Raw genomic sequence first — 24,698 nt, 5'->3', positions numbered from 1 at the left:
AAAGGGGCCAAGAGGAGCAGGGCCCCCCCTGTCCCCTGGAAGGCTTCCTATAGAGCAGCAAAGGACGCAACTGGGTCAGGGGGCTCCACAAAAGCTCCTGGGGATAGAGTAGGGGGAGGGGAGGGGAAAGTGGGCTGGCTGGAGGTCTTCAGGACACAGAACCCTCAGGAGGAGTGAGGAATGGCAGGCTCTGGAGGGAGAGAGTATGGCAGGGTAGCCAGCAGAGAAGAGCGGAGACTTGAGAATACGTCTTTACCAGGCCCATATCTTCACCATGCAGAAGTCAGCACAGCACGTGGGGCAGTGAGGAGAGGCGGCATCACTAAGGACTCAGATCACAGGGGTGGCAGTCCCCACTCGGCCACCTGAGCAGGGTGGCCCGGACAAGTAACTTCTCAGAGCCCCGGTTCCCTCATCTTCTAATGGGGTAATAAATTTCACACACTAAGCATTTTACACCTATTACCTCATTTACTCTTCACAGCCCTGCGACAAGGAACGATTACTAGACCCATTTTCTAGATGAGTCAGTTGAGGCTCAGAGGGCTTCGGGAAGTAACTCAAGGTCACAGAGCCAGGAGGAGGTAGAGCTGCAGTGAGAGCTCACAACTCCCTGAGCCAAGGTCTGTCTTAGTTCCTAATTCTATTAAAAAAAGTAAAGTCAAAGACATGATTCACAAGTAGGTGAATTCTATAAATACTTGTAGTTTCCCAAGATAGTTCTCAACTTCTAGACCTACATAAAACTGTGCTTCCCCCAAGCTTCTGGCACTCAGAAGTACAGAAGATACCAGAGGGACTGAAGTGCTTTATAACAAAACATAGCCTCTCAGGATCTAAAATATATCTCTAACGAGCACACTCCCACATTTGGGGCCAAGTACAAAAATTAGACTTAGTAACAGTCTAACAGTCCACTTGGCTACGGCATCATTTCTGGAAAGGACTTAGAAATTGGAAGAGCATTTATCTTTGTGCCATCCACGAGGTAATGCTGGCTTTTAAAAGTGTTACAGTCAAAACCACATTATATTTATAATGAACTGGGCATAAAAGGTAGGCATTTAATTGATGTTCAAGGTCTCCCTCTTAAGATTAGATCTTTGAATCGAAAGCTTGTACAGAGGGGTTTCTCTTTCAGTTTTTACCCTTGGAGTGTTGAAAATGTGATTCAAAATTGAAGACTTCAATAAGTAAAAAGAGATCATAGAAAGAATAATTACATTACCAGAGTCAGCAGTTACTGCCTTTCTCTAAAAGGCCAAAATTGCACCGTTGACCTTAAAAGAAGATGGATCATAGAATTTCTCATTAATCTCCCATAATTCTTATACTATACCATCTTAGGATAGGTATACGTCTCATAGGTATCCCTGATTATAGTGGGTGGATATCTACAATTTCATCTAATAATCTGATTTACCCACAACCAATGGAGACAAATAATTCCATGTAAAAATTCTAATGTAAATTCAATAAATTGGTTCATTGAAAGTAATAGAGGACTACTCACAACAAAATATTAACTAGTGAATTATCCTAATTGGCCATTTAATATTAAAGTATTAATTACCATATTAAGCAGTTTGCCTAGATAAGCCTTACAAAAGTATTATCAAGGGCTCATGTGTGGTGATTAAAATTACACAATCCCGAATTCTAAAGGTTTATTATAAATCTTGCCAGGACAATAATTTTTTCAAGTATTCAAGCTATCTAGAACTTTTATTTATTTTTTTAAATTTTAGCCTTCTTATGGAAAAACACACGATGTAACCCCATTTACTTGTTCTTCCCTTCCTAGTCGTCTTCTTTAACTCTTCTACAAATTTACGTTTCTACAAGGCATTTTTCACTTATAAGGCTAAACGCATGCATAAACTGTTTTGTTTTAAAACTCTCAAACATGCAAACATCTGAAATTTCAGAAAGAAAATGGATGCAACAGACATACAGACACATAAACACAGAACGCACCCCCATCCTAGAAACAGAAAACATCCCCCCAAGTGGCAAAATCAAGCAAAGCAAGCACGCATAGGACATAAATTTAGTTGCTACCAGCTACCTGCAAGCTGCACTGGCATTTGCAAGTCATACTTTTGGGAGCTGGGGTAGAACAGGTGAGTTTCAGCACCGTGCTGTCTAGCGGGCTTTAATCCCCATGGCAACAGAACAAAAATCCGGCAAACCAGTCGCGGCCAAAGAGACCCCCTCCCCCACCTTAAGCTTGACTGCCCCTCACCTGCTCCCCTTCTCTCCTCTCTCCCCAGAAGAAGGCACTTCATGGAAACGTCTGGGAAAGCCCTTGGACTTTATTTTGTTACACCCTCTAAATGGACAAAAAACAAAAGAGAACAGGTGTAGCAGACAATACTTTCAAATGGCCACCAAGAGTTCCACCGATTCCCCCCTCCCACCTATCACAGACAAACCCCACCATTAGGCCACACTGGGGGCATGTTCCATAGGGGAAGGTTACACACAATGATATCTGGGCTAGTTAAGGTCTTTTATGCTGAGATAAGGGAAATGGGAACTGTGCTCTTAAAAAGCTGTCTTTAGGTATTAGAAACCTCTATCACCCCTGGTGTTAATGGAAGGTAAAGATATCACCAACCTTGGCTGCGTGAACACAGCCTGAAGGGGGCTAGTGCACCACAACTAGCCGGGAGGGAGTCCGGGAAAAAGTCTGGAGCTGCCGAAGAGGCAAGAGACCGTTGTTTCGGGGTGCGCGAGGAGAGGGGATTCAGAGCACCGCCTAAACGAGCTCCAGAGACGGGCGCGAGCCGCGGCTATCAGCACGGACCCCAGAGACAGGCATGAGATGCTAAGGCTGCTGCTGCCGCCACCAAGAAGCCTGTGTGCGAGCACAGGTCACTATCCACACCTCCCCTCCCGGGAGCCCGTGCAGCCCGCCACTGCCAGGTTTCCGTGATTCAGGGACAACTTCCCCGGGAGAACGCACGGCGCGCCACAGGCTGGTGCAATGTCACGCCGGCCTCTGCCGCCGCAGGCTCGTCCCACATCCGTACCCCTCCCTCCCCGCAGACTGAGTGAGCCAGAACCCCCGAATCAGCGGCTCCTTTAACCCCGTCCTGTCTGAGCGAAGAACAGACGCCCTCGGGCGACCCACACGCAGAGGCGGGGCCAAATCCAACGCTGAGCCCCGGGAGCTGTGCGAACAAAGAGAAAGGGAAATCTCTCCCAGCAGCCTCAGGAGCAGCGGATTAAAGCTCCACAATCAACTTGCTGTACCCTGCATCTGTGGAATCCATGAATAGACAACGAATCATCCCAAATTAAGGAGGTGGAGTGTGATTTTCTCTGTATAGTTTTGCTTTTACCATTTGTCCTAGGTTCTCTCTGTCCTTTTTTTAATTTTTTTTTTAAGTGTAGTTTTTTAGCACTTGTTATCACTGGTGAATTTGTTTTTTGTTTGGTTGCTCTCTTCTTTCTTTCTTTTTTATTACTTTTTAATTTTTTCTTTATTTTTAATAATTTTTTATGTTTCATTTTAATAACTTTATTTTTCTCTTTCTTTCTTTGTTTCTTTTTTTCTCCCTTTTCTTCTAAGCCATGTGGCTGACAGAGTCTTGGTGCTCCGGCTGGGTGTCAGGCCTGTGCCTCTGAGGTGGAAGAGCTGAGTTCAGGACACTGGTCCACCTGAGACATCCTGGATCCACATAATATCAAACGGCAAAAGCTCTTCCAGAGATCTCCATCTCAACGCTGAGACCCAGCTCCACTCAACGACCAGCAAGCTACAGTGCTGGATACCCTACGCAAAACAACTAGCAAGACAGGAATACAACCCCACCCATTAGCAGAAAGGCTGCCTAAAATCATAATAAGGTCACAAATACCCCAAAACACACCACAGGATGTGGTCCTGCCCACCACAAAGACAAGATCCAGCCTCATCCACCAGAACACAGGCACCAGTCCCCTCCACCAGGAGGCCTACACAACCCACTGAACCAACCGTAGCCACTGGGAGCAGACACCAAAAACAACGGGAACTACGAATCTGCATCCTGTGAAAAGGAGACCCCAAACACAGTAAGATAAGCAAAATGAGAAGACACAGAAACACACAGCAGATGAAGGAACAAGGTAAAAACCCACCAGACCAAACAAATGAAGAGGAACTAGGCAGTCTACCTGAAAAAGAATTCAGAGTAATGATAGTAAAGGTGATCCAAAATCTTGGAAATAGAATGGAGAAAATACAACAAATGTTTAACAAGGACGTAGAAGAACTAGAGAGCAAACAAACAATGATGAACAACACAATAAATGAAATTAAAAATTCTCTGGAAGGGACCAACAGAAGAATAACTGAGGCAGAAGAATGGATAAGTGACCTGCAAGATAAAATAGTGCAAATAACTACTGCAGAGCAAAATAAGGAAAAAAGAATGAAAAGAATTAAGGACAGTCTCAGAGACCTCTGGGACAACATAAAACTCATCAACATTCAAATTATAGGGGTCCCAGAAGAAGAAGAGAAACAGAAAGGGACTGAGAAAACATTTGAAGAGATTATAGTTGAAAACTTCCCTAACATGGGAAAGGAAAGAGCCACCAAAGTCCATGAGGCACAGAGAGTCCCATACAGTATAAATCCAAGGAGAAACGTGCCAAGACACATATTAATCAAACTATCAAAAATTAAATACAAACAAAAATATTAAAAGCAGCAAGGGAACAACAACAAATAACACACAAGGGAATCCCCATAAGGTTAACAGCTGATCTTTCAGCAGAAACTCAGCAAGCCAGAAGGGAGTGGCAGGACATATTTAAAGTGATGAAAGGGAAAAACCTACAACCAAGATTACTCTACCCAGCAAGGATCTCATTCAGATTTGACGGAGAAATTAAAACCTTTACCGACAAGCAAAAGCTAAGAGAATTCAGCACCACCTAACCAGCTTTATAACAAATGCTAAAGGAACCTCTCTAGGCAGGAAACACAAGAGAAGGAAAAGACCTACAATAACAAACCCCAAACAATTAAGAAAATGGTAATAGGAACATACATATCGATAACTACCTTAAATGTAAATGGATTAAATGTTCCAACCAAAAGACACAGACTGGCTGAATGGATACAAAACAAGACCCGTATATATGCTGTCTATAAGAGACCCACTTCAGACCTAGGGACACATACAGACTGAAAGTGGGGGGATGGAAAAAGACATTCCACGCAAATGGAAATCAAAGGAAAGTTGGAGTACCAATTCTCATATCAGACAAAATAAGACTTTAAAATAAAGACTATTACAAGAGACAAAGAGGACACTACATAATGATCAAGGGATCAATCCAAGAAGAAGATATAGCAATTGTAAATATTTATGCACCCAACACTGGAGCACCTCAATACATAAGGCAAATGCTAAAGGCCATAAAAAGGGAAATCAACAGTAACACAATAATAGTAGGGGACTTTAGCACCCCACTTTCACCAATGGACAGATCATCCAAAATGAAAATAAATAAGGAAACACAAGCTTTCAATGATACATTAAACAAAATGGACCTAATTGGTATTTATAGGACATTCCATCCAAAAACAGCAGAATACACTTTCTTCTCAAGTGCTCATGGAACATTCTCCAGGATAGATCATATTTTGGGTCACAAATCAAGCCTCAGTAAATTTAAGAAAATTGAAATTGTATCAAGTATCTTTTCCAACCACAACGCTATGACACTAGATATCAATTACAGGAAAAAAAATCTGTGAAAAATACAAACACATGGAGGCTAAACAATACACTACTAAATAACCAAGAGATCACTGAGGAAATCAAACAGGAAATCAAAAAATACCTAGAAACAAATGACAATGAAAACACGATGACCCAAAACCTATGGGATGCAGGAAAAGCAGTTCGAAGAGGGAAGTTTATAGCAATATAATCCTACCTCAAGAAACAAGAAACCTCTCAAGTAAACAAGCTAAACTTACACCTAAAGCAATTCTAGAAAGAAGAACAAAAAACCCCCAAAGTTAGCAGAAGGAAAGAAATCATAAAGATCAAATCAGAAATAAATGAAAAAAATGAAGGAAACGATAGCAAAGATCAATAAAACTACAAGCTGCTTCTTTGAGAAGATAAACAAAATTGATAAACCATTAGCCAGACTCATCAAGAAAAAAAGGGAGGAGACTCAAATCAATAGAATTAGAAATGAAAAAAGAGAAGTAACAATTGACACTGCAAAAATACAAAGGATCATGAGAGATTACTACAAGCAACTATATGCCAACAAAATGGACAACCTGGAAGAAATGGACAAATTCTTAGAAAATCACAACCTTCTGAGACTGAACCAGGAAGAAAGAGAAAGTATAAACAGACCAATCACAAGCACTGAAATTGAAACTGTGATTAAAAATCTTCGAACAAACAAAAGCCCAGGACCAGACGGCTTCACAGGTGAATTTTATCAAACATTTAGAGAAGAGCTAACACCTATCCTTCTCAAACTCTTCCAAAGTATAGCAGAGGGAGGAACACTCCCAAACTCATTCTACGAGGCCACCGTCACCCTGATACCAAAACCAGACAAAGATGTCACAAGGAAAGAAAACCACAGGCCAATATCACTGATGAACATAGATGAAAAAATCTTCAACAAAATACTAGCAAACAGAATCCAACAGCACATTAAAAGGATCATACACCATGATCAAGTGGGGTTTATCCCAGGAATGCAAGGATCCTTCAATATATGCAAATCAATCAATGTGATACACCATATTAACAAACTGAAGGAGAAAAACCATATGATCATCTCAATAGATGCAGAAAAAGCTTTTGACAAAATTCAACACCCATTTATGATAAAACCCCTCCAGAAAGGAGGCATAGAGGGAACTTACCTCAACACAATGAAGGCCATATATGACAAACCCACAGCGAACATCATTCTCAATGGTGAAAAAGTGAAAGCATTTCCTCTAAGATCAGGGAGAAGACAAGGTTGTCCACTCTCACCACTATTATTCAACATAGTTTTGGAAGTTTTAGCCACAGCAATCAGAGAAGAAAAAGAAATAAAATGTTTCCAAATCAGAAAAGAAGAAGTAAAGCTGTCACTGTTTGCAGATGACATGATACTATACATAGAGAATCCTAAAGATGCTACCAGAAAACTACTAGTGTTAATCAATGTATTTGGTATAGTAGCAGGATACAAAATTAATGCACAGAAACCTCTTGCATTCCTATACACTAATGATGAAAAATCTGAAAGAGAAATTAAGGAAACACTCCCATTTACCATTGCAACGAAAAGAAAAAAATACCTAGGAATAAACCTACCTAAGGAGACAAAAGACCTGTATGCAGAAAACTGTAAGACACTGATGAAAGACATTAAAGATGATACAAACAGATGGAGAGATATACCATGTTCTTGGATTGGAAGAATCAATAATGTGAAAATGAGTATACTACCCAAAGCAATCTACAGATTCAATGCAGTCCCTATCAAACTACCAATGGCATTTTTCACAGAACTAGAACAAAAAATTGCACAATTTGTATGGAAACACAAAAGACTAGGGAGAGCCAAATCAATCTCGAGAAAGAAAAGTGGAGCTGGAGGAATCAGGCTCCCGGACTTCAGACTATATTACAAAGCTACAGTAATCAAGACAGTATGGTACTGGCACAAAAACAGAAATATCGATCAATGGAACAGGACAGAAAGCCCAGAGATAAACCCAGGCACATATGGTCACCTTATTTTTGATAAAGGAGAGAAGAGTATACAATGGAGGAAAGACAGTCTCTGCAATAAGTGGTGCTGGGAAAACTGGACAGCTACATGTAAAAGAATGAAATTAGAACACTCCCTAACACCGTCCACAAAAATAAACTCAAAATGGATTAAAGACCTAAATGTAAGGCCAGACACTATAAAACTCTTAGAGGAAAACATAGGCAGGACACTCTATGACATAAATCACAGCAAGATCCTTTATGACCTACGTCCTAGAGTAATGGAAATAAAAACAAAAATAAATGAATGGGACCTAATGAAACTGAAAAGCTTTTGCAGAGCAAAGGAAACCATAAACAAGACGAAAAGACAACCCTCAGAATGGGAGAAAATATTTGCAAATTAAGCAACTGACAATGGATTAATCTCTAAAATTTACAAGCAGCTCATGCAGCTCAATATCAAAAACAAACAACCCAATCCAAAAATGGACAGAAGACCTACATAGACATTTCTCCAAAGAAGATATACAGATTTCCAAGAAACACATGAAAGGATGCTCAACATCACTAATCATCAGAGAAGTGCACATCAAAACTACAATGAGGTATCTCCTCACACCAGTCAGAATGGCCATCATCAAAAAATCTAGAAACAATAAATGCTGGAGAGGGTGGAGAAAAGGGAACATGTTGAGCTGTTGGTGGGAATGTAAACTGATACAGCCACCATGGAGAACAGTATGGAGGTTCCTTAAAAAATTAAAAATAGAACTACCATATGACCCAGCAATCCCTCTACTGGGCATATACCCTGAGAAAACATAATTCAAAAAGAGTCGTGTACCACAATGTTCACTGAAGCTCTATTTACAATAGCCAGGACATGGAAGCAACCTAAGTGTCCATCAACAGATGAATGGATAAAGAAGATGTGGCACATATATACAATGGAATATTACTCAGCCATAAAAAGAAACGAAATTGAGTTATTTGTAGTGAGGTGGCTGGACCTAGAGTCTGTCATACAGAGTGAAGTAAGTCAGAAATAGAAAAACAAATACTGTATGCTAACACATGTATATGGAATCTAAAAAAAAAAAAGGTCTGAAGAACCTAGGGGCAGGACAGGAATAAAGACGCAGATGTAGAGAATGGACTGTAGGACATGGGGAGGGGGAAGGGGAAGCTGGGATGAAGTGAGAGAGTGGACATATATACACTACTAAATGTAAAACAGATAGCTAGTGGGAAGCAGCCACATAGCAGAGGAAGATCAGCTCGGTGCTCTGTGACCACCTAGAGGGTTGGGATATGGAGGGTGCGAGGCAGACAGAAGAGGGAGGAGATATGGGGATATATGTATATGTATAGCTAATTCACTTTGTTATCAAGCAGAAACTAACACACCATTGTAAAGCAATTATACTCCAATAAAGATGTTAAACAAAATTAAAAAAAGATATCACCAACCCAATAATGACCTCTGGTCCTTCCACTTTTGACAAGCTCCCCTGCAAACAGGATGGCTTAAAATACCATTGGAATAAATAGAACTTGGGAGGAATCTATTTGGTACCGTTTGAACCTCCCTTCTGCCACAGATTTCTCTGAATTCGGTGCTGTTAGACCAATCCGGGGTTTTGCCTTTTCCCCATGCGTTCCTCTCATCTCTGGACAAACACTTTCCTGATTCACAATACAGATGGTGGAACAGTACGAGGGCTCCTCAGATAAGGTGGAGGTAGCAGTTGGCAAGTTATTACCAAATATAAAGTCCGATATTTCGTTTCCCCTTAAAACTTAAATGACCTGAGAATTGGAGACTTAGCTCTAGCATTTGAAAGATGCACTTCTGTCATACTGGAAAATGTTCATTTAATTATATTTAATCCCCAAACCACCTGGGCTATAGCATTTCACACTGAAAGGATTCCTATTCTTTCCAAACTCCATTGATAGAACAGTAAAGATTAACTCCGATATAGGAAGGTTCTCTTTTTTAGAAGTTCTCATGAATCCCATGCAGAACTCTGAATTCAAGTTATGTGATTTCAAAGAACATTTGTTAACTTCTGATTTACTTGGTGGTTTTCTACTTCTAGGAAGAGACATCCTCTAATTCTCAACTATTAGGTTTTTCTTCTCCCTTAATACAAGCTTTCATTTAGTTTGTTAATTATTAGGCTCCAAGTTGGGTAAAAGTGCTTGGCGCAGAAACCAAATTAGGGAGGAATCAAAACTTGGGAAAATGATTAAAAAGTGTCGGGGTGAGGAAGGGAAGGGGAGGGTGCTGTAATTCAGAACTTCTTGTCTCCCTCTATTGAGTACATTCTGCAACTACAACAACTGTCCTCAAAACCACGCACATACTCAGCGCGGCTACCAACATTAATCCGAGGAAATCACGAGTGTGTGGAGTGTTTTTGCAAATTTTCATAAGAACTTGAAATTTGCAGCTTCCTAAAATATTTAGACTTCCTCTCAACCCTTAGCCCTACTCTGAATTCTGCCAGACTCACTCGGGAATTTTGGAGCGGAGCCGGCTATCTCCGCAGTTTCTCCTCACACACAATCACAGGCGCTTCAAACTACCACCCTGTAAACTGACAACACTCCGCTGAGAAGCAAATGCCATAAAACTAACATCCTGAATAATCGAGGGGGCTACCTGAGCAACCCGACAGGACAGACCCGATCAGCCCTGGGAGAGAGGACACTTAATTCAGAGAAATCCAAAGAAAGGGGTTGGTTATGTAGCAGAGACTGAATATTATAAGGAGTTTCCCTTTTCCTGAAAAGCCAGCTTGGCTGAAAAATGTATCCATTCACTTCTCAACAGAGTGCATCCTGTCTTTTAAGTATCATAGTGTTTAAATGGCAACCTTTAGTGGTGAATCTCTCCCTGCTTTTGTCTAAGTGACTACACGTTCCCTGGTTCTAAGAGCTTCAACTGGCATCTCAGGGCCAACTAGACAGCAGGGGGCCGGTTACTATAACAACGGACGGTTCTCTGAATTCTGAAAGGCCCCTGAGTAGCCATTTGGGAAACAGTTATTGAGCAAAAGTTGCCTAGGATCGCCCACGTGACCCAGATCTCCCTGCACAGAGCTGCCCAGAGAAAGAAAAAAATAGCTGTCCATCTTCAGGAACAGCTGCGGTCTCTAGAGGCTCCCTACCCCCATGCTTTTAGCATCTCAGAGCAAGACACCACCATGTCATCAGAAACTCAACCCTCCGAGGCAAGCACGTTTCGGCATCATGAAATGTGCATTCTTCTCCCCACTGGCTCCACACGTTGTCAGGCTTTGCCGAGCTGGATTGTAACAGTTATTCCTAATGATTAAAAAAAAAAAAAACCTTCTTGAACTATACCTACAGGTACAGGTTCCCCAGAGAGATGAGTGACATGGGCAGTTTACCAGTTTATAAAAGAAAGAATCATGCCCAGAATACAGGCGGCCCCGTGAGTGGTCTGTTTACAGAAAAGATAAAGGTGATCACACAAAGCCACCAAGAAGTACGACTGGGAAGCTTGGCTTTTTCTAGACTTGAATTGCATGTAAACCCATCTTTTGATTCTCATGCCCTCCCTCACAAGAGATACAGAAAAGCAGCTTGGTCTGACCCAATGCCTGTGTATGTGCCCCAAATCCCCTCAGAAAGAATCTGAGCCTGCCCACAAAAGTGGACTTTATTTTGGATAGAAGAATGCACATTTAAGTGAAGGGCAGAGACGGGCAGACTGGCGAGCAGGGGACCAGTTGGCTCTGTGCAGCCTACTAGTGCCATGAGGGGATGTGAGAACAGTGATGTCGATCTCCCTGTTGATCACGAGAACCCAGACAGCTGGGGTTTTAAGCAAAATCTTCCTATTTTCAAAATAATTCAGATTTTAAAAAACAAGATGTCAGGACTTCCCTGGCAGTCCAGCGGTTAAGATTCCACGCTTCCACTACAGGGGGCACGGGTTCGATCCCTGGTAGGGGAACTAAGATCCTGTGTGCTGCATGGCACAGCCAAAAAAGGAAGGAAGGAAGGAAGGAAGGAAAGAAGGAAGGAAGGGAGGGAGGGAGGGAGGGAGGGAGGGAATGTTTAAAAAAACCCCAAAAAACAAGAAGTCAGCTACATAAAACAGACCTGGAGGCCGCCAGTTTTTGACCTCTATCTGGGATAACCTTTGTTTACCTGCTCATCTCCTCCATTAACCTACATGCTCCTTGAGACAGGAATTCCGTCTCCTCGCAGCATCTCCAGTGCCCAACACAAACTAGATGCTTGAGAAATGTCTTTGAATGAACACATGAAGGAAGGAATACACGAGCCAGCTGTGAAGGGTCTTAGGTCAACAAAACAAAACAAAGCCCTAGGTGTGAATACAGCTGACTCTTGAACAACATGGGGGTTAGGGTGTCGACCTTTGCACAGTCGAAAATCTGCATATAATGTAGTTGGCCCTCATATTCACATTTCCTCCACATCTGTGAGGCCATGGATTCCACCAAACACAGGTCGTATAGTACTGTAGTGCTGACTGCTGAAAAAAAATCCGAGTATAAGTCAACCCCTGAAGTTCAAAGATGCCTTGTTCAGAGGTCAACTGTACTTCCCAAACATACTAGCCTGTGATCCTGGGCAAGTCCCCGCTTCCGGACACTGTCTTCTCCCTTGGAAGAAGGTGATGCAGTCCCCGCCACCTTGGCCACCACCCATGGCTGCTGTGAGGATTAAGTCATGTCATGTTTGCTTCATGTTAATTCACCATCATTGACTGTCGTGACTGACAATGTTTCCCCCTTGCTATCTGTCCACAGTCACGCGCATGGGAGGTATCACTGCTATTACACCATCTCCTTTGTGACTTTCCTGGGGCGGAGGGGGGGAGGGCAAACATCTAAACCAAATCCAGTCATCAGAGAGCACGCACGGAAGCGCCCGCTGCTAGAGCAGATGGGCGCAGAGCGTGTGCCCGGCTCACAGCAGCTCTGAGTGTCACGGCTGCTACTGTGGAATCCAGGAGGGATGCGAGCTCCGCTGGGCACACGTGGTCTGCCATTCCTCCATCAAGAAGGGTGTTAGCGCCTGCCCACACTTGACCTGACACGCATCTGTTTGTGTACCAGAGGCTCGGTTATGCCAACTCAAAACCCACACACATTTGTGGTTTGTGTCCCTTCCTATTTACTACGCTGTCTCCCCCGAACATCCAGGGAAGAGAAAAATTGCAGTGTCAACACAATGCACTTGATTTCATGAACAGCATTCTTAATGAGGAGACACCAACAGAGGGCAAAATTTCTGAACATCTAAAGATGAGAGTAAAAGAGAGACCTTCTTCTATCTGCCTATGAAGCTAAATTGGTGTTGACTGATTTACCACGGAATATGCAGACGGCTCAGTCATGGGCTGAAGAGGGATGTGAATTTCTCAGATCAGAAAGTGAAATCCTTCTAATACCAAACTGCAACAAACCTGGGTTAGATGTTACAATTCCCACTTTGAGTTTCCATTTTCTGTTCCAGAGTCTGTGTAGTTAGCTCAGCCCTATCTGAGTGTGAGAAGAAAAGCTGTTTTATACTTCTGGAAAGTTCTTTCCCAAGCTAGAATTACGGTCAATAAGATGCTCAATTTGTCATCAAGGTACGATAGCACTGATTAGCTGGAACTAAGAACAGAACAGACAGGTGATATTATTCAACATCAAAATCTATTTGGCTTCTAAAACACTTGAAAATACATATAGTTGGTCCTCAAGTTTTCTCCTTTGTGTTTTTGGCAAATCCAAAACATAGGATCTTTTCAACACACAAACATGTGCTACAAAAACAGGCTGTGGAAGGAAGTAAATGCCTCCAGACAAGCTATTCCCCGTCTAGGCAAAACAATGTAATGATTAACACAGTGGGCAATGAAGTCAGAGTGGCTAGGTTCAAATCCAGGATCCACCAAAGATTAACACTGTGACTTATGATTTTACCAAGCCTCAGTTTTCTGATCTGCAAAATGGATGTAATAATTCCAAGGATTCGAATGTCAATCCGCTTAGCACATGTGTATTATGGTGAATACTCAAGAAGAGATTCTTGGCTGTTCAGGCCTTATGATATATGAAGCCATGTCAGGGTAAGACTTTCTTTGCTCATCAGAGAGAGAAGAGGTACCTTCAAAGCAATTTTCCTCAAGAGTACAGGAAAAAAAAGAATTAAAAATATCTTCAGAATACTGACAATTCGAAGTGGACGCTCATGTCTCGCTCACAGTTGCTAAGGTATTCTGTGGAACAAGTTAATAAATGAACAAGTTGCATGCCCCAGCATACGGACTGGACACCCTGTATAGAGCTCTTTTCCCAGCATCAACCTCAAATTATGAAAATTGCAAAGAAACCTTCTCCAAAATTTCCTCTTCTGAGTGGCAGCAGCTGTGCTGCTCCAAGTCTTTTTCGAGAACGTCAGCACATTAATGCCATATAACAGCTTGTCTTGGTGAGACGGGAGGCTGGAGCTCTTGGAACGGCCTTTCTGACTGTAGTCATTCAAAAGGTGCGTTTTGTTACCATCTTCGGGAACAGGGCCAAAATGGCACACTTCAAAAAGTACTGAATTGATTTCTTCTCCCTCATTTCAACTGAAACGATTACAGCTCTGCACCGTCGCATGTTGGTATGGGTTACACTATTTAAAAGGCACACACGGGGCACCATTTATAAAAGGAGGCAAGTGGTAAGTGCTCATTGATTTTTCCTTGATTTTATCTTTATTAGCTGTCCCACCGCCCTGACCCTGGTGCCAAAACGCTCTGCATGTTTCTTCCTAGCTTTACAGCACCTTCTGCATTGTTACAGATTTTACTACATCTCTTCAAGGCAGACATTTGCGAGGAGACTCGGAGAGAGACCTTACCTGTAACATCTCAGCCAACCGTATTTCAAACTAAACTTCTCCCACAAACTCATGTTGCTGCCTGTAAAAATGCTGCTCAAATAGCTCCCTAAAGGACTTCTGTATATCTTCCAGTTGACCAGAAATATACGAGGTCTCTACCTATATTTTTTAGTTTTGGCCAAATGTGATGTAATGAGACTAACAATTGGCCTCCAAAGAGGTCCCTTTCAGGAAACATACTCTTAACCCAATGATGCCAAAGGGCCTGAATATTTAAGGATACTTCTGGCTGTGCTCCACGAATATCAGTGCGCTCCCCAACTTATCGTGTGTCCTTGGGGCTGAGGGGCCATCTGTGGCCAATGGGGGGCAAACAGGAGTGGAGGATTACACTCCCGGGCCGTGCAGTTGAAAGCTAGGTGCCCCGTCGATTTTTCTATCAATTTTTTCTCCACCCCAGGTGGGAAAGGGCTGCCCAAACCCCCTCAGACTTCACACGGTGAGGACTCAGCTTCGTGTGGTTACGCCACTGGGTGGCGGGCTGGGGTGGGGTGGGGGTATCTCCTGCAGCAGCTCTAGCAGCTGATGCCAGCGCTGCCCAGGCTGACCACCCTGCCTCAGTGTTGTTTCGGAAGGGACAGGGCCGTGGGTGGGGTCACATCTTTAGTTACTTAGGGTGAGCTCCTCTGGGATTGTCTCCAAGCCCATTAAGAGTATCACCCAAACCAATCATTAGCTTTATGGTCGCCCTTCCCTTTTTTTTTTTTTTTTTTGCGCGATACGCAGGCCTCTCACTGTTGTGGCCTCTCCCGTTGCGGAGCACAGGCTCCGGACGCACAGGCTCCGCGGCATATGGGATCTCCCTGGACCGGGGCACGAACCCGCGTCCCCTGCATCGGCAGGCAGACTCTCAACCACTGCGCCACCAGGGAAGCCCCGCACTCCCCTTTTTTGGCCCAAAGTGGTTCTGCTCGGTAGGTTCACCTACATGTCTACTATCCTTAGCTCCCAACAGGCAACTTTCAGCTATTTCTAGGATAAGTACTTTGCACAACTGAGATCACGCAAAAGAAGGAATTCTAGAAGGAAATTCCGAAAGTTATTTTCAAGCCATGTGTTAAGCAGTGAACATATAATTGGGAATTGTGTGCAGTCCTACGATATGATTGCGTGTCCGGGACAGCATCTGTTTAGATCTGTAAACCTGAGTTTCTTTATTCGAGAACAATGACTTCTCTTTAGGCACAGCAGGACCCAGAACTGAATTTGTATTTTTCTCTACAGTCAGGGATCTGATGTTCACCATCTGCCGGGCACTGGAATGAACATTTCCTGGTGCTCAGACCTAATCCTCACATGAACTCACTGGCACATTTCTTAACTCTATTTTGCAGAGGAGGACGCTGAAGGTGATGGAGGAGTCTTGTCTAAGGTAGTGTTTCTCGCCCTTTTTTTCATAGGCACCTCCCCTAAGGGGCCTTTATAGACTTTTTTCCCCTAATCACACCCTCCCAATGAAATTTTAATATCAATGACAAACTGCATATCTGTGTATGTACTAGATACGTGTGTGTGTGTGTGTGTGTGTGTGTGTGTGTGTATATCTGTGCTTGATATACAAAAAGTTTTTTCGCCTTCCCCAAACCCATTTTCACCACTTTGGGGATGATCACATTCCCGTTAGAAATATATGCTCTAAGGCGACCCACACGGTGAGGGACCGGTAATGCCTGGCCCCAAATCCAGGCTGTCTGACTCTGGCCCGTGTTCGTACTTCACTTCCCAGTGTTTGCCGCTTTTCGTCTTGCCCTCTCGCAGCTTTGGCCCTTCATACGTTTCCATCACTCTCAGGATATGACAGTGGCATCGGGGCCTTCGTGATCGGGCCCCTCCTGTCCTCATGCTTTGTTCCAGCAACACTGAACCACAGGTGCCTGCTTACGAGAGGCCGGGTTCTCTCTCTCCAGCGCCACACCTCCTTCACTGGCTGGGGACCGCTGTGCTTCAAGGCCCAGCTCATGCCTCAGCTCCCCCAGGGAGCCTTGTCTGACTCCACTCCGCCCCCCGGCCTGCTGCAAGTCCTGCCTGCGTGCTGTCACAGCAACTTGGGCTCACTGCTGTCCGTACACTCGCCGTAGTCTTTGTTTCCCTGACTGCGTCGCCCAGGGGACCGTGAGGGCCTTGAGGGAAGGGCCATGAACCCTAAATCACCAGGCCCAGCACAGCGTGCGGCAGGAACTCCACAACCGCTTGCCGAATGGGAGCTGCAAGGGGCTCCAATGCCCACAGAAAAGGAAAATAGCTTTATTATTCCATAGCAGAACCCTGAGCTGAACCTTCTAAACTCCTGCATGCACTCTTTAATAATCCTGCACTTGAGACAGGATTGAAAGCACCCCTCATTTTTCCAGGGCATGACACACACACGTGTGACACCAGAGTCCTAGTGAGAACCCCAGGCTGGCCGCGCTGAGCTCACACACCTGCCTTGTTTCTTTCCGGCTATTTACACGCGCATTTGCCCTGCTATCCAAGTCTGAATTCTCTTTTCTTAGTGCAAATCCCTCCCCTCCTTGATTCCGACTTCTCAGCTTTTGGAGGGGCACTGCCCTCTTCTGTCTGCCTAGCACCTGCATCCAGTCGCCTCTCTGGGTCTTGACGGTCCTTTGGGGAACCACCCCTTGTCCACCTTCAATGCATGTGGTTTCGAGGGCAACGTCCTCATTTCTGGGCTCCAGAGTTAAATGTAAGACCCAGGCCTGACAAGTCTTCATCTCCGCTGGCTGCCAGAGGGCTCTGGGGACGGGCAAATACCCCGAGTCAGTCCTAAGACATGCCACCTTGGGGTTAAACTGGCACTACTGGAGGAGAGCAATTCCCTTTCCACTGGGATGGGGGGATGTAAGTCCAACATGGGCCAGAGGCCACCATGTGGAAACAGTCAGAGGGCCTTCCCAAGAGAAAAGACCAGACAGACAGAGAAAGTGCAGATCCCAGAGACAGAGGGCGAGGGAAAGAGGCTCACAGAACATGCCAAGCCCCGTTTTCCTTGTCTTTCCAAAAGAGCTGGGCCTGATGCTCCGGAACATCCAACGTCACGCATCAACCAGCTCTTTCCTTCCTGTGCTTAAGGCAGTTTGGAAGAGGTCTCTCTCTGTCAGCAGCAACAGAAATGGTTCTGACCAGGAGTGGATGAGAACAATGCACACTCCTGCGCCCACGGCAGGCATTTCAACAAATGCTGGTTCCCTCTCCCTTCCCTGGTCAAAGAAAGCAGCCGAGCCTAACGGTGAGGCACTGGCACAACAGGCCCACGGACCCCAAGTCCACGTGACTCAGAGCTGAACGTCCATCACGCTCCGCCTCCACAGGATTCAGTGCAGTACCAGGTACGTATCTCAGGGGTTCAAAAAGTTCATGGATTCTAGATTGAAGACATCTTGTGTTCAAAACCAGGGCCCACCACTTCCTGCAGAACCCTTCACGAGTCACGCGCCCCACCCCGAGCTTCTGCCCCTTACTTTTAATATGGGGATGGGAACATACAAACGTGTCGTAAGGATCCCAGGAGATGGGGCCTGGCGAGAGCTTGGCACAGCAGCTGGTGCTCAAAAAGGACTCTGTGAACATCAGCAAACACCCACATCGTGCAAGGGACGCTAGTGGAGAAACAATTCAGAGTCCTCGGCTTTCACTTCCAACGGTTTCATGAACCCGTTGCAATTGCAGTGAAAAGAGCCCTATAGTTTTGATTCAGACTCACTGAGTTTGTCAAAAATATAAACAGTGTGAATTTCTAATGGGAAAAAACACCTTGAATGTAAGGGTCTTGAAAGCTCTCTTTATGACATTACACAGCCCCTTCCTGTAAGCAGCTTGCCCTCAACACGTCTGCTTGGCCAAATGTCCACGGTCTGCTTTGGTCAGAGTGATCCGTTCTCAGGTAGGCAGAGAGCCAAGGTGGGCCAACCAGAAACAACCCTGAGGTTTTTGCTAGAACTATTTGGAACAGGAACTTTTCCACACTGGGGTTGCTAGGGTTACCCAGCCAGGGGCAGCTGTGGGTTCTCTGTGTTCCTTTGTGGGGAGAGTCTGCAACTAAAACCACACGGCACCAAAAGGAGCCAAGAGGAGGGCAGGCAGACCTTTCGTTCCCTCTCTGTGCTCAGTTCAACCCACGTTAGGCAGCCTCCCAGTTACTAACAGGCTCCAGACAACTATTTGTTTGCAAACCACTGTCCTGGAGAAAGGACGGCATGGAGGTGAGTCTAGTGTTTCCAGGCTCACCCTGAAACACAATATAACCCATCATCTAGCTGGTCTGTAGCACTAACGCAGCTATAGTTAGACGCCTGGGGGAGCCTCGGATGAACGCTTCCTTCTTCTCTTGTTCTTTCCAACTGAAAACAGACCTAGGGACACAGGCCAATCTGTCGGCAATCTGTTGATCCCACCTTCAGAATGTATCTATATCCAATCAGTTCTACAACCTGCACTGCTGCCCTCACGGGAGACACCATCACTCCTTCCGGGACCAGTTCAGTAGTCTTCTACCTGGTCTCTCTGCTTCTGCCCCTTGCTCCTCTGCAGTGGTCTTTGCAGCACAGCCAAGTAATCCTGAAGTTAGATCACAACACTTCTCTACCAAACAGTACTTCTCTTAGGGTCAAAGGCAATGTGTTTACAATGGCCCACAAAGCAGTCCCTGACCCAACTCCCTTCCATCCTGTTTCTTCCTGATGCCCTCTCCTACCACTCTCTCCCATTCTCACCTGCTCCAGCCACACCTCTTGGCCATTCCTGGAACATACGAGGCGCACTCCTGCCTCAGGGCCTTTGCACATGCTGTTTCCTCTGCCTGGAACATGCCCCAGGTGGAGCCCATTTGACTCCTTCCTCCTTTAGGTCTTTGGACAAATACCACTCGCCAGGTAGGCCTTCCTTAACCACTCTGACCGCTCATCGCTAAGCCTCAGCATCCCCCCTCTGCTTTCCAGATTTAGTTTTCTCCATTATACACTTACCGCCACCTCGTTTGCTTTATTTATTGCCTGTCTCCCCCACTAAGATGTAAGCTCCATGAGAGAAGAGTGTCTGGCACACCACAGGGGCTCAAAATTCATCAAATGAATGGAAAGAAGGGAGGGAGGGAGGGAAATATGACACGTATTCATCACTGATGAAGCTTGTTAAAGGGCAGAAGCTTCCTACATCAGTCTGACAGGTGAAGGCAGCCAGGCCAGCCGCGTGGGCCAAGCCTGCTTCACTCAGTTAAACTGGCTGAGAGAGTGTAGCTGAAAAAACACACAACTTTTAAATAGGAGCTGCAAGCAGGCTTCCCGTGGGAAGCAGTGAGAACCAGTTCAAGGATGATGCTAACATAAGGATGACTTGCCATCAGCCATCTTTATCCTGTGTCTATTAAATGCCACATAACATGATAAACGTTTTCCTATCACCGAATTTTCAGCAAAGGGCTATGAAAAAAATTTTCAGGTCAAGAGGAGCTATTATGCGGATACGACAAAGCGAAGCACGGTCTCAGGGAAACTGGAAATGCTATGAAACTTATTAACTCCGTTTGCAGGTTTAGGAACTGAAGCTCAGAGTGGAAATGGGATTTGTTGCCAGCAAGTAGCAGGCCTGGGATTTGAACCCGGATCTCCCTGATTCCCAAGCAATCGCCTCTTTGGCACTCAATCCTAGAAACCCATCATGAGCGCCTTCATCTCAGTAGTGGCTCTATCCCACCGGCTTCTTGCAGATAAAGCGGATCTCCCAGGTGGCGACACCAGGAAACACTCCAGCTACCTTACCTTTCTGAATGAAGAGGCCGTGGGCTTCCCCTCCCCTCGGGCCAGCCACCCCCCGCCAGGGCAGCATGCTGACAGCACAACCCGACGCCCACACCCTCTGTGTCAGGGCTGCCTGGCTGACTCACCTCCAGTAAACCAGTACAGCAATGAGGAGGATGAGGCACACGAAGGTCAAGGCTGACACCACAATCAGAGGGACGATCCACTCCATCCTCCCTGGAGAAGGGCGGCTTATCATTCCCGAGGTGTTCTTTTCTGCTGCAAAGAGAAACCACGCCAGTTAGAGGGCAGAGGCTAGTCGAGGGGGGGCGCTGGGGAGCCAGAGTGCGATGGGGATTTCTGCTCCAGTTTTGGGTGGTTTCTGGAGAACAAGGCTACCTGGTGACGAGGGGCAACCTGCAGCCCACGCTGCTTCCCACCGAGTCCCAAGCCACATGGGACCTGTGCTGCAGGCTGCATCCTGTAATCGCCAGTGGGATGGATTTGCAGGTAGCGTTCAAGATGTTGTTAAGAAGAGTTGCACGGAAGACAGAGACCCAGCCTCACTCCAAGAACCTTACCGTCCCTGAGCGGCCTTTGGATACACTGAACGAATGTGCTCAAGTCGGAATGTAGCACAAAACTTGCCTGTGGAAAGAGGCGGGGGAGCCTTGCAGGTTTGCCAAGGCAGGAGGGGTGGAGGCAGCGATGGGTTTTACTAAGATGACCGGCTGTGACTACAATGGGTATGTCTTTGTCTGCTTAGCATCTGTTACCCCTTCCTCTAGTAACTGCACCCATTTCTGCTGTGGGAGACCACCTCTCCCCAAAAGACAGTCCTGGTGGCACAACTGTCCAAGTGTGGGCCCCCCTAGGCTCCTGGCCAAGTGGAGGGGCAGGACTCAAGCTAAGGCAATGGTACTCTCACCCCAGAATCTCAACGAGCCACTCCAAGTCTGAGCAACCGCACATCCCAGAAGGAGCACCCAGACTCCTCTGCCTACCAGAGGAGATCCCACCACCCAGATCCCCAGAGATCCTGTTTCTCCTCAAATATGGTTCAAAAGCTTTTCCTTTGATCTCATCTCCCAGCCGTCCCCTCTCCCCATCCTTCTAAAAGCTCTCGGACCGGCCGCCACGCCTCACTGTCCTGCGAGTGCACATTGGCTACTCAACGGCAGCCGGTGCAGGGGTTAACCGGGGAAGCTTGTGAAATGGTCCAGGATTCTCTCGGGTCAGCCAGTGCCTCTTACCCCAGCAGCTCCTCCTGTCTCTCTCAGGCCCCGAGGATCTTCACAAGTCCCCAGCAGCCTCAAGTGAGAACCTAGTCTCTTGAACTGTGGAGTCAACACCTGGAAATCTCCAGGTAGCCCGGATGAAGCTCAGATGTGGTGCGGGTCTGGGAAGAAAGAGCCCAGGTACACAGAGACGGTCACGAGAGGCACGCGGCGAGAAAGCGAAGGTTCACTATGACCGCGAGAAGCCCACGGAATCATCCCCAGCTGGCTGCAGGCTGACCCGTGCTCAGCAAGGTTTCCTCCTGCTCTGCAGAAACGAGGCCAGCTTGCAGCCAGCCGCAAGCGTCCGTCTGCTGGATGGACTAAATGCAGGGCTAATCAGGCTGCGTTTCCAAGAGAGAGGAGGTGGGCTGAGCAGGAAAGAGATAACTGTCCCTGGGAGGAGACTGCTAAGGAGGCAAGACCTGGAGTGAAGCAGAAACGGGTTACAGGGTTTTTACTGGGTTTCCTCGAATGTACTGGACCTTGATGCTCTCCTTTGTTTCATGCACAGGCAGGGCCAGATTTATGCCCAGCTCACAGGTAAAAAGACACAGAGGCAGGCCAGTGAGGCACACTCTGATTAAAAATCACAGCAGGGCAGCCGGCGGTTTATAAACTGCCTTCCTAGCTGTGCCAGCCCATTTCTCGATATCCCTCGCTCCACAATTTTTCATCAGGCAGCTATCTGTCAAGCTCCGACTGTGTGTCAGGCACGGTGCTATGGGAGGCGGATGCAGCAGAACATCAGACAGGAACAACCCTGTGCCCGTGGGGCAGGAATTTACAGGGGGAGAAGCAGACACATGACCAAGCAATTAGAATAAAATGAAAGTGATGCCAGGGGAAGCACAACGGGTACAGGGGAACAGCTGTCCTAGCCCAGGAATTCTGGAGGCTTCCTGACGTTCGGGTGGGAGCTGAAGGATGAAGGGGAGTTAGCCAGGCCAAGGGCAAGGGCAGATGTGTTCTGGAGAGAGTGCACTGAAGCGGGGGGGGGGGGGGGGGGGGGGGGGGCGGGTAGGAGAACAAGGGGGGCCGCCAAGATGGAGTGCTAGAGGCCACCTCAGCCAGGGTCTGTAGGCTGAATTACGGGCACCGCTTTTAGGCCCCAGGGCTTGCAGTGGCAATCACTGCAGTATTGTAAGCTGAGGCAGATCAGCATCAGATGTGCAGTCTGTCCCGCGATATAATGCTTTAATTGCAAAGCTCTGGCCGCCAGCCACACTTTCCCTCATTGTTCTTGTATCTTTAGATAAAGCAGGGATTTTAATTAGGCATTTATGGGATTTTGATTATGTAGCTCTTACGTGGTATGAGTTAACTGGGTTAGAATGTGTAAACACACGTGCGGCAAAAACCACAGTTGCAAATGAGGACAATTTTGCAGGGCTCCAGCAGGGGGCAGCCCAGCTAGCTAATAATCTGGCTGGCAGTGGGGAATCCCCAAGCCCGGGTGGTCCTGTTAATGGAAAATATGGCAGGAGGGATGACATTACAGGCCACACGTCCAAGGAGCTCACTATCCGCCGTGGGAAGCCCCTGCATACCCAGGGTCTTCTTTCTTTCCTTGCCTTCTTACAGAAAAGGATTCTTGCCTGAGCTGCTACACAGTAGGCAGCTACGGGGAGGAGACCGAATGCAAACCCCAGGTCCTTCTCATCCTCAATCACTGAAAAGGACCCTTCGCCAAAATTGTCGCTCAGGTTTCCCCACTGAGCTACTTCTCTTTCTAATATTTCATGGCGCTGTGTAAGGTTTTTTGGTTTTTTTTTTTTGCGGTATGCGGGCCTCTCACTGTTGTGGCCTCTCCCATTGTGGAGCACAGGCTCCGGATGCGCAGGCTCAGTGGCCATGGCTCAATGGGCCCAGCCGCTCCGCGGCATGTGGGATCTTCCCAGACAGGGGCACGAACCCGCGTCCCCTGCATTGGCAGGCGGATTCCCAACCACTGCACCACCAGGGAAGCCCATGTGTAAGGTTTTTTGTTGTCGTTTTTGTGAGGGGATGGAGTAATGAACACATCAGAAATCCTTCTCTGGACAGCCCCTGAAGTGGCGGTTTCTATGGAGGAGAACTCAGGATGGCAACACCTTGCAGTGTGAGACAGAGACCTAAGGAAATGATTCTGACAGCACTTTAATCTCGGCCTGGACTAATGACCGGCAGCCGGATTTGCCCGGGTCTTTTACATAAAGGTCAGGCAAATATAGGAGTGCTCGTGGATTTCCATGCAGGCATGAGAAAGCTGAGTTCATGTTAAAATACACAGTACTGCTTTGTCTTCACAGTACCAGGAGCCCGGAATTTCATTCCATGGCCACACAGTCATGTGGAATCTGTGCCCTTCACTCTCCTGAGGAATCCCACACTGCCCTCAGGGACAGCAAAACCCTTCACGAGTGGGCCTTCCTCCCGCCCCATCATCACCTGCTGCGCCCCCTGCAATGGGTTCCGGTCACACCCACTCACCCAGTGACCATGCTGGGCCATGGGCCCACCTCTCTGCCTTTGTCCCTGCTGATCTCACTGCCAGGAACACCTTTCCCACCCCGCCCTCAGAAGCTCCTCTTCATTCCTCAGTCCTGGTTCAGGTGCCACCTTCTCTGTGAAGCCTCCCCAGACCCTCGGTCTGTGCTCTGGAGGGCAGAGTAAAGATCACAGGTTCAAATCCTGGCTCTGCTACCTTCTACGTGACCTCTAACCAATAACTTAAATCAGTTTAGGCCTGGAGTTCTTCATCTATAAAATGGGATAAAAAAACCTACTTCATAGAGGTGGTGGGAAAACTTCAGATGCACGTAGAACGCTTAGACGTGTGCCCGGCATTGACCAAATGCTAAGTAAATACTCTCATTCTCGTCACGGTGGTTGTCACTGTGCAACTTCTTTTACGGCACGCATCACACTCAATTACAAGTGCTCTTTTTTTTTTTTTTTTTTTGGCGGTACGCGGGCCTCTCACTGTTGTGGCCTCTCCCGTTGCAGAGCACAGG

At 46.3% G+C, this 24,698-nt stretch overlaps 1 protein-coding gene across 7 annotated transcripts in view; it reads right to left on the bottom strand.

Moving 5' to 3' along the window:
* The window catches only part of PTPRG (protein tyrosine phosphatase receptor type G), a 725,999-nt gene that overhangs the window by 69,832 nt on the left and 631,469 nt on the right, over positions 1-24,698 (bottom strand). For 4 of the 7 annotated variants that reach the window (XM_073811322.1, XM_073811325.1, XM_073811326.1 and 1 more), the window contains 2 exons: positions 20,572-20,704; positions 2,246-2,332 (listed from right to left, as the gene is read on the bottom strand). In XM_073811322.1, the coding sequence (XP_073667423.1) occupies positions 2,246-2,332; positions 20,572-20,704 (220 nt within the window). The remainder of the gene's footprint in view (positions 1-2,245; positions 2,333-20,571; positions 20,705-24,698) is intronic. The other 3 variants (XM_073811324.1, XM_033865228.2, XM_073811323.1) reach the window with 2 other exon arrangements.

This window comes from Tursiops truncatus, chromosome 10 (genome assembly GCF_011762595.2).
Source record: "Tursiops truncatus isolate mTurTru1 chromosome 10, mTurTru1.mat.Y, whole genome shotgun sequence".
In the NCBI taxonomy this organism is placed as follows: domain Eukaryota; kingdom Metazoa; phylum Chordata; class Mammalia; order Artiodactyla; family Delphinidae; genus Tursiops; species Tursiops truncatus.
The sequence above is the reverse complement of the archived record's forward strand: the minus strand, read 5'-3'. Positions and strand labels throughout refer to the sequence as shown.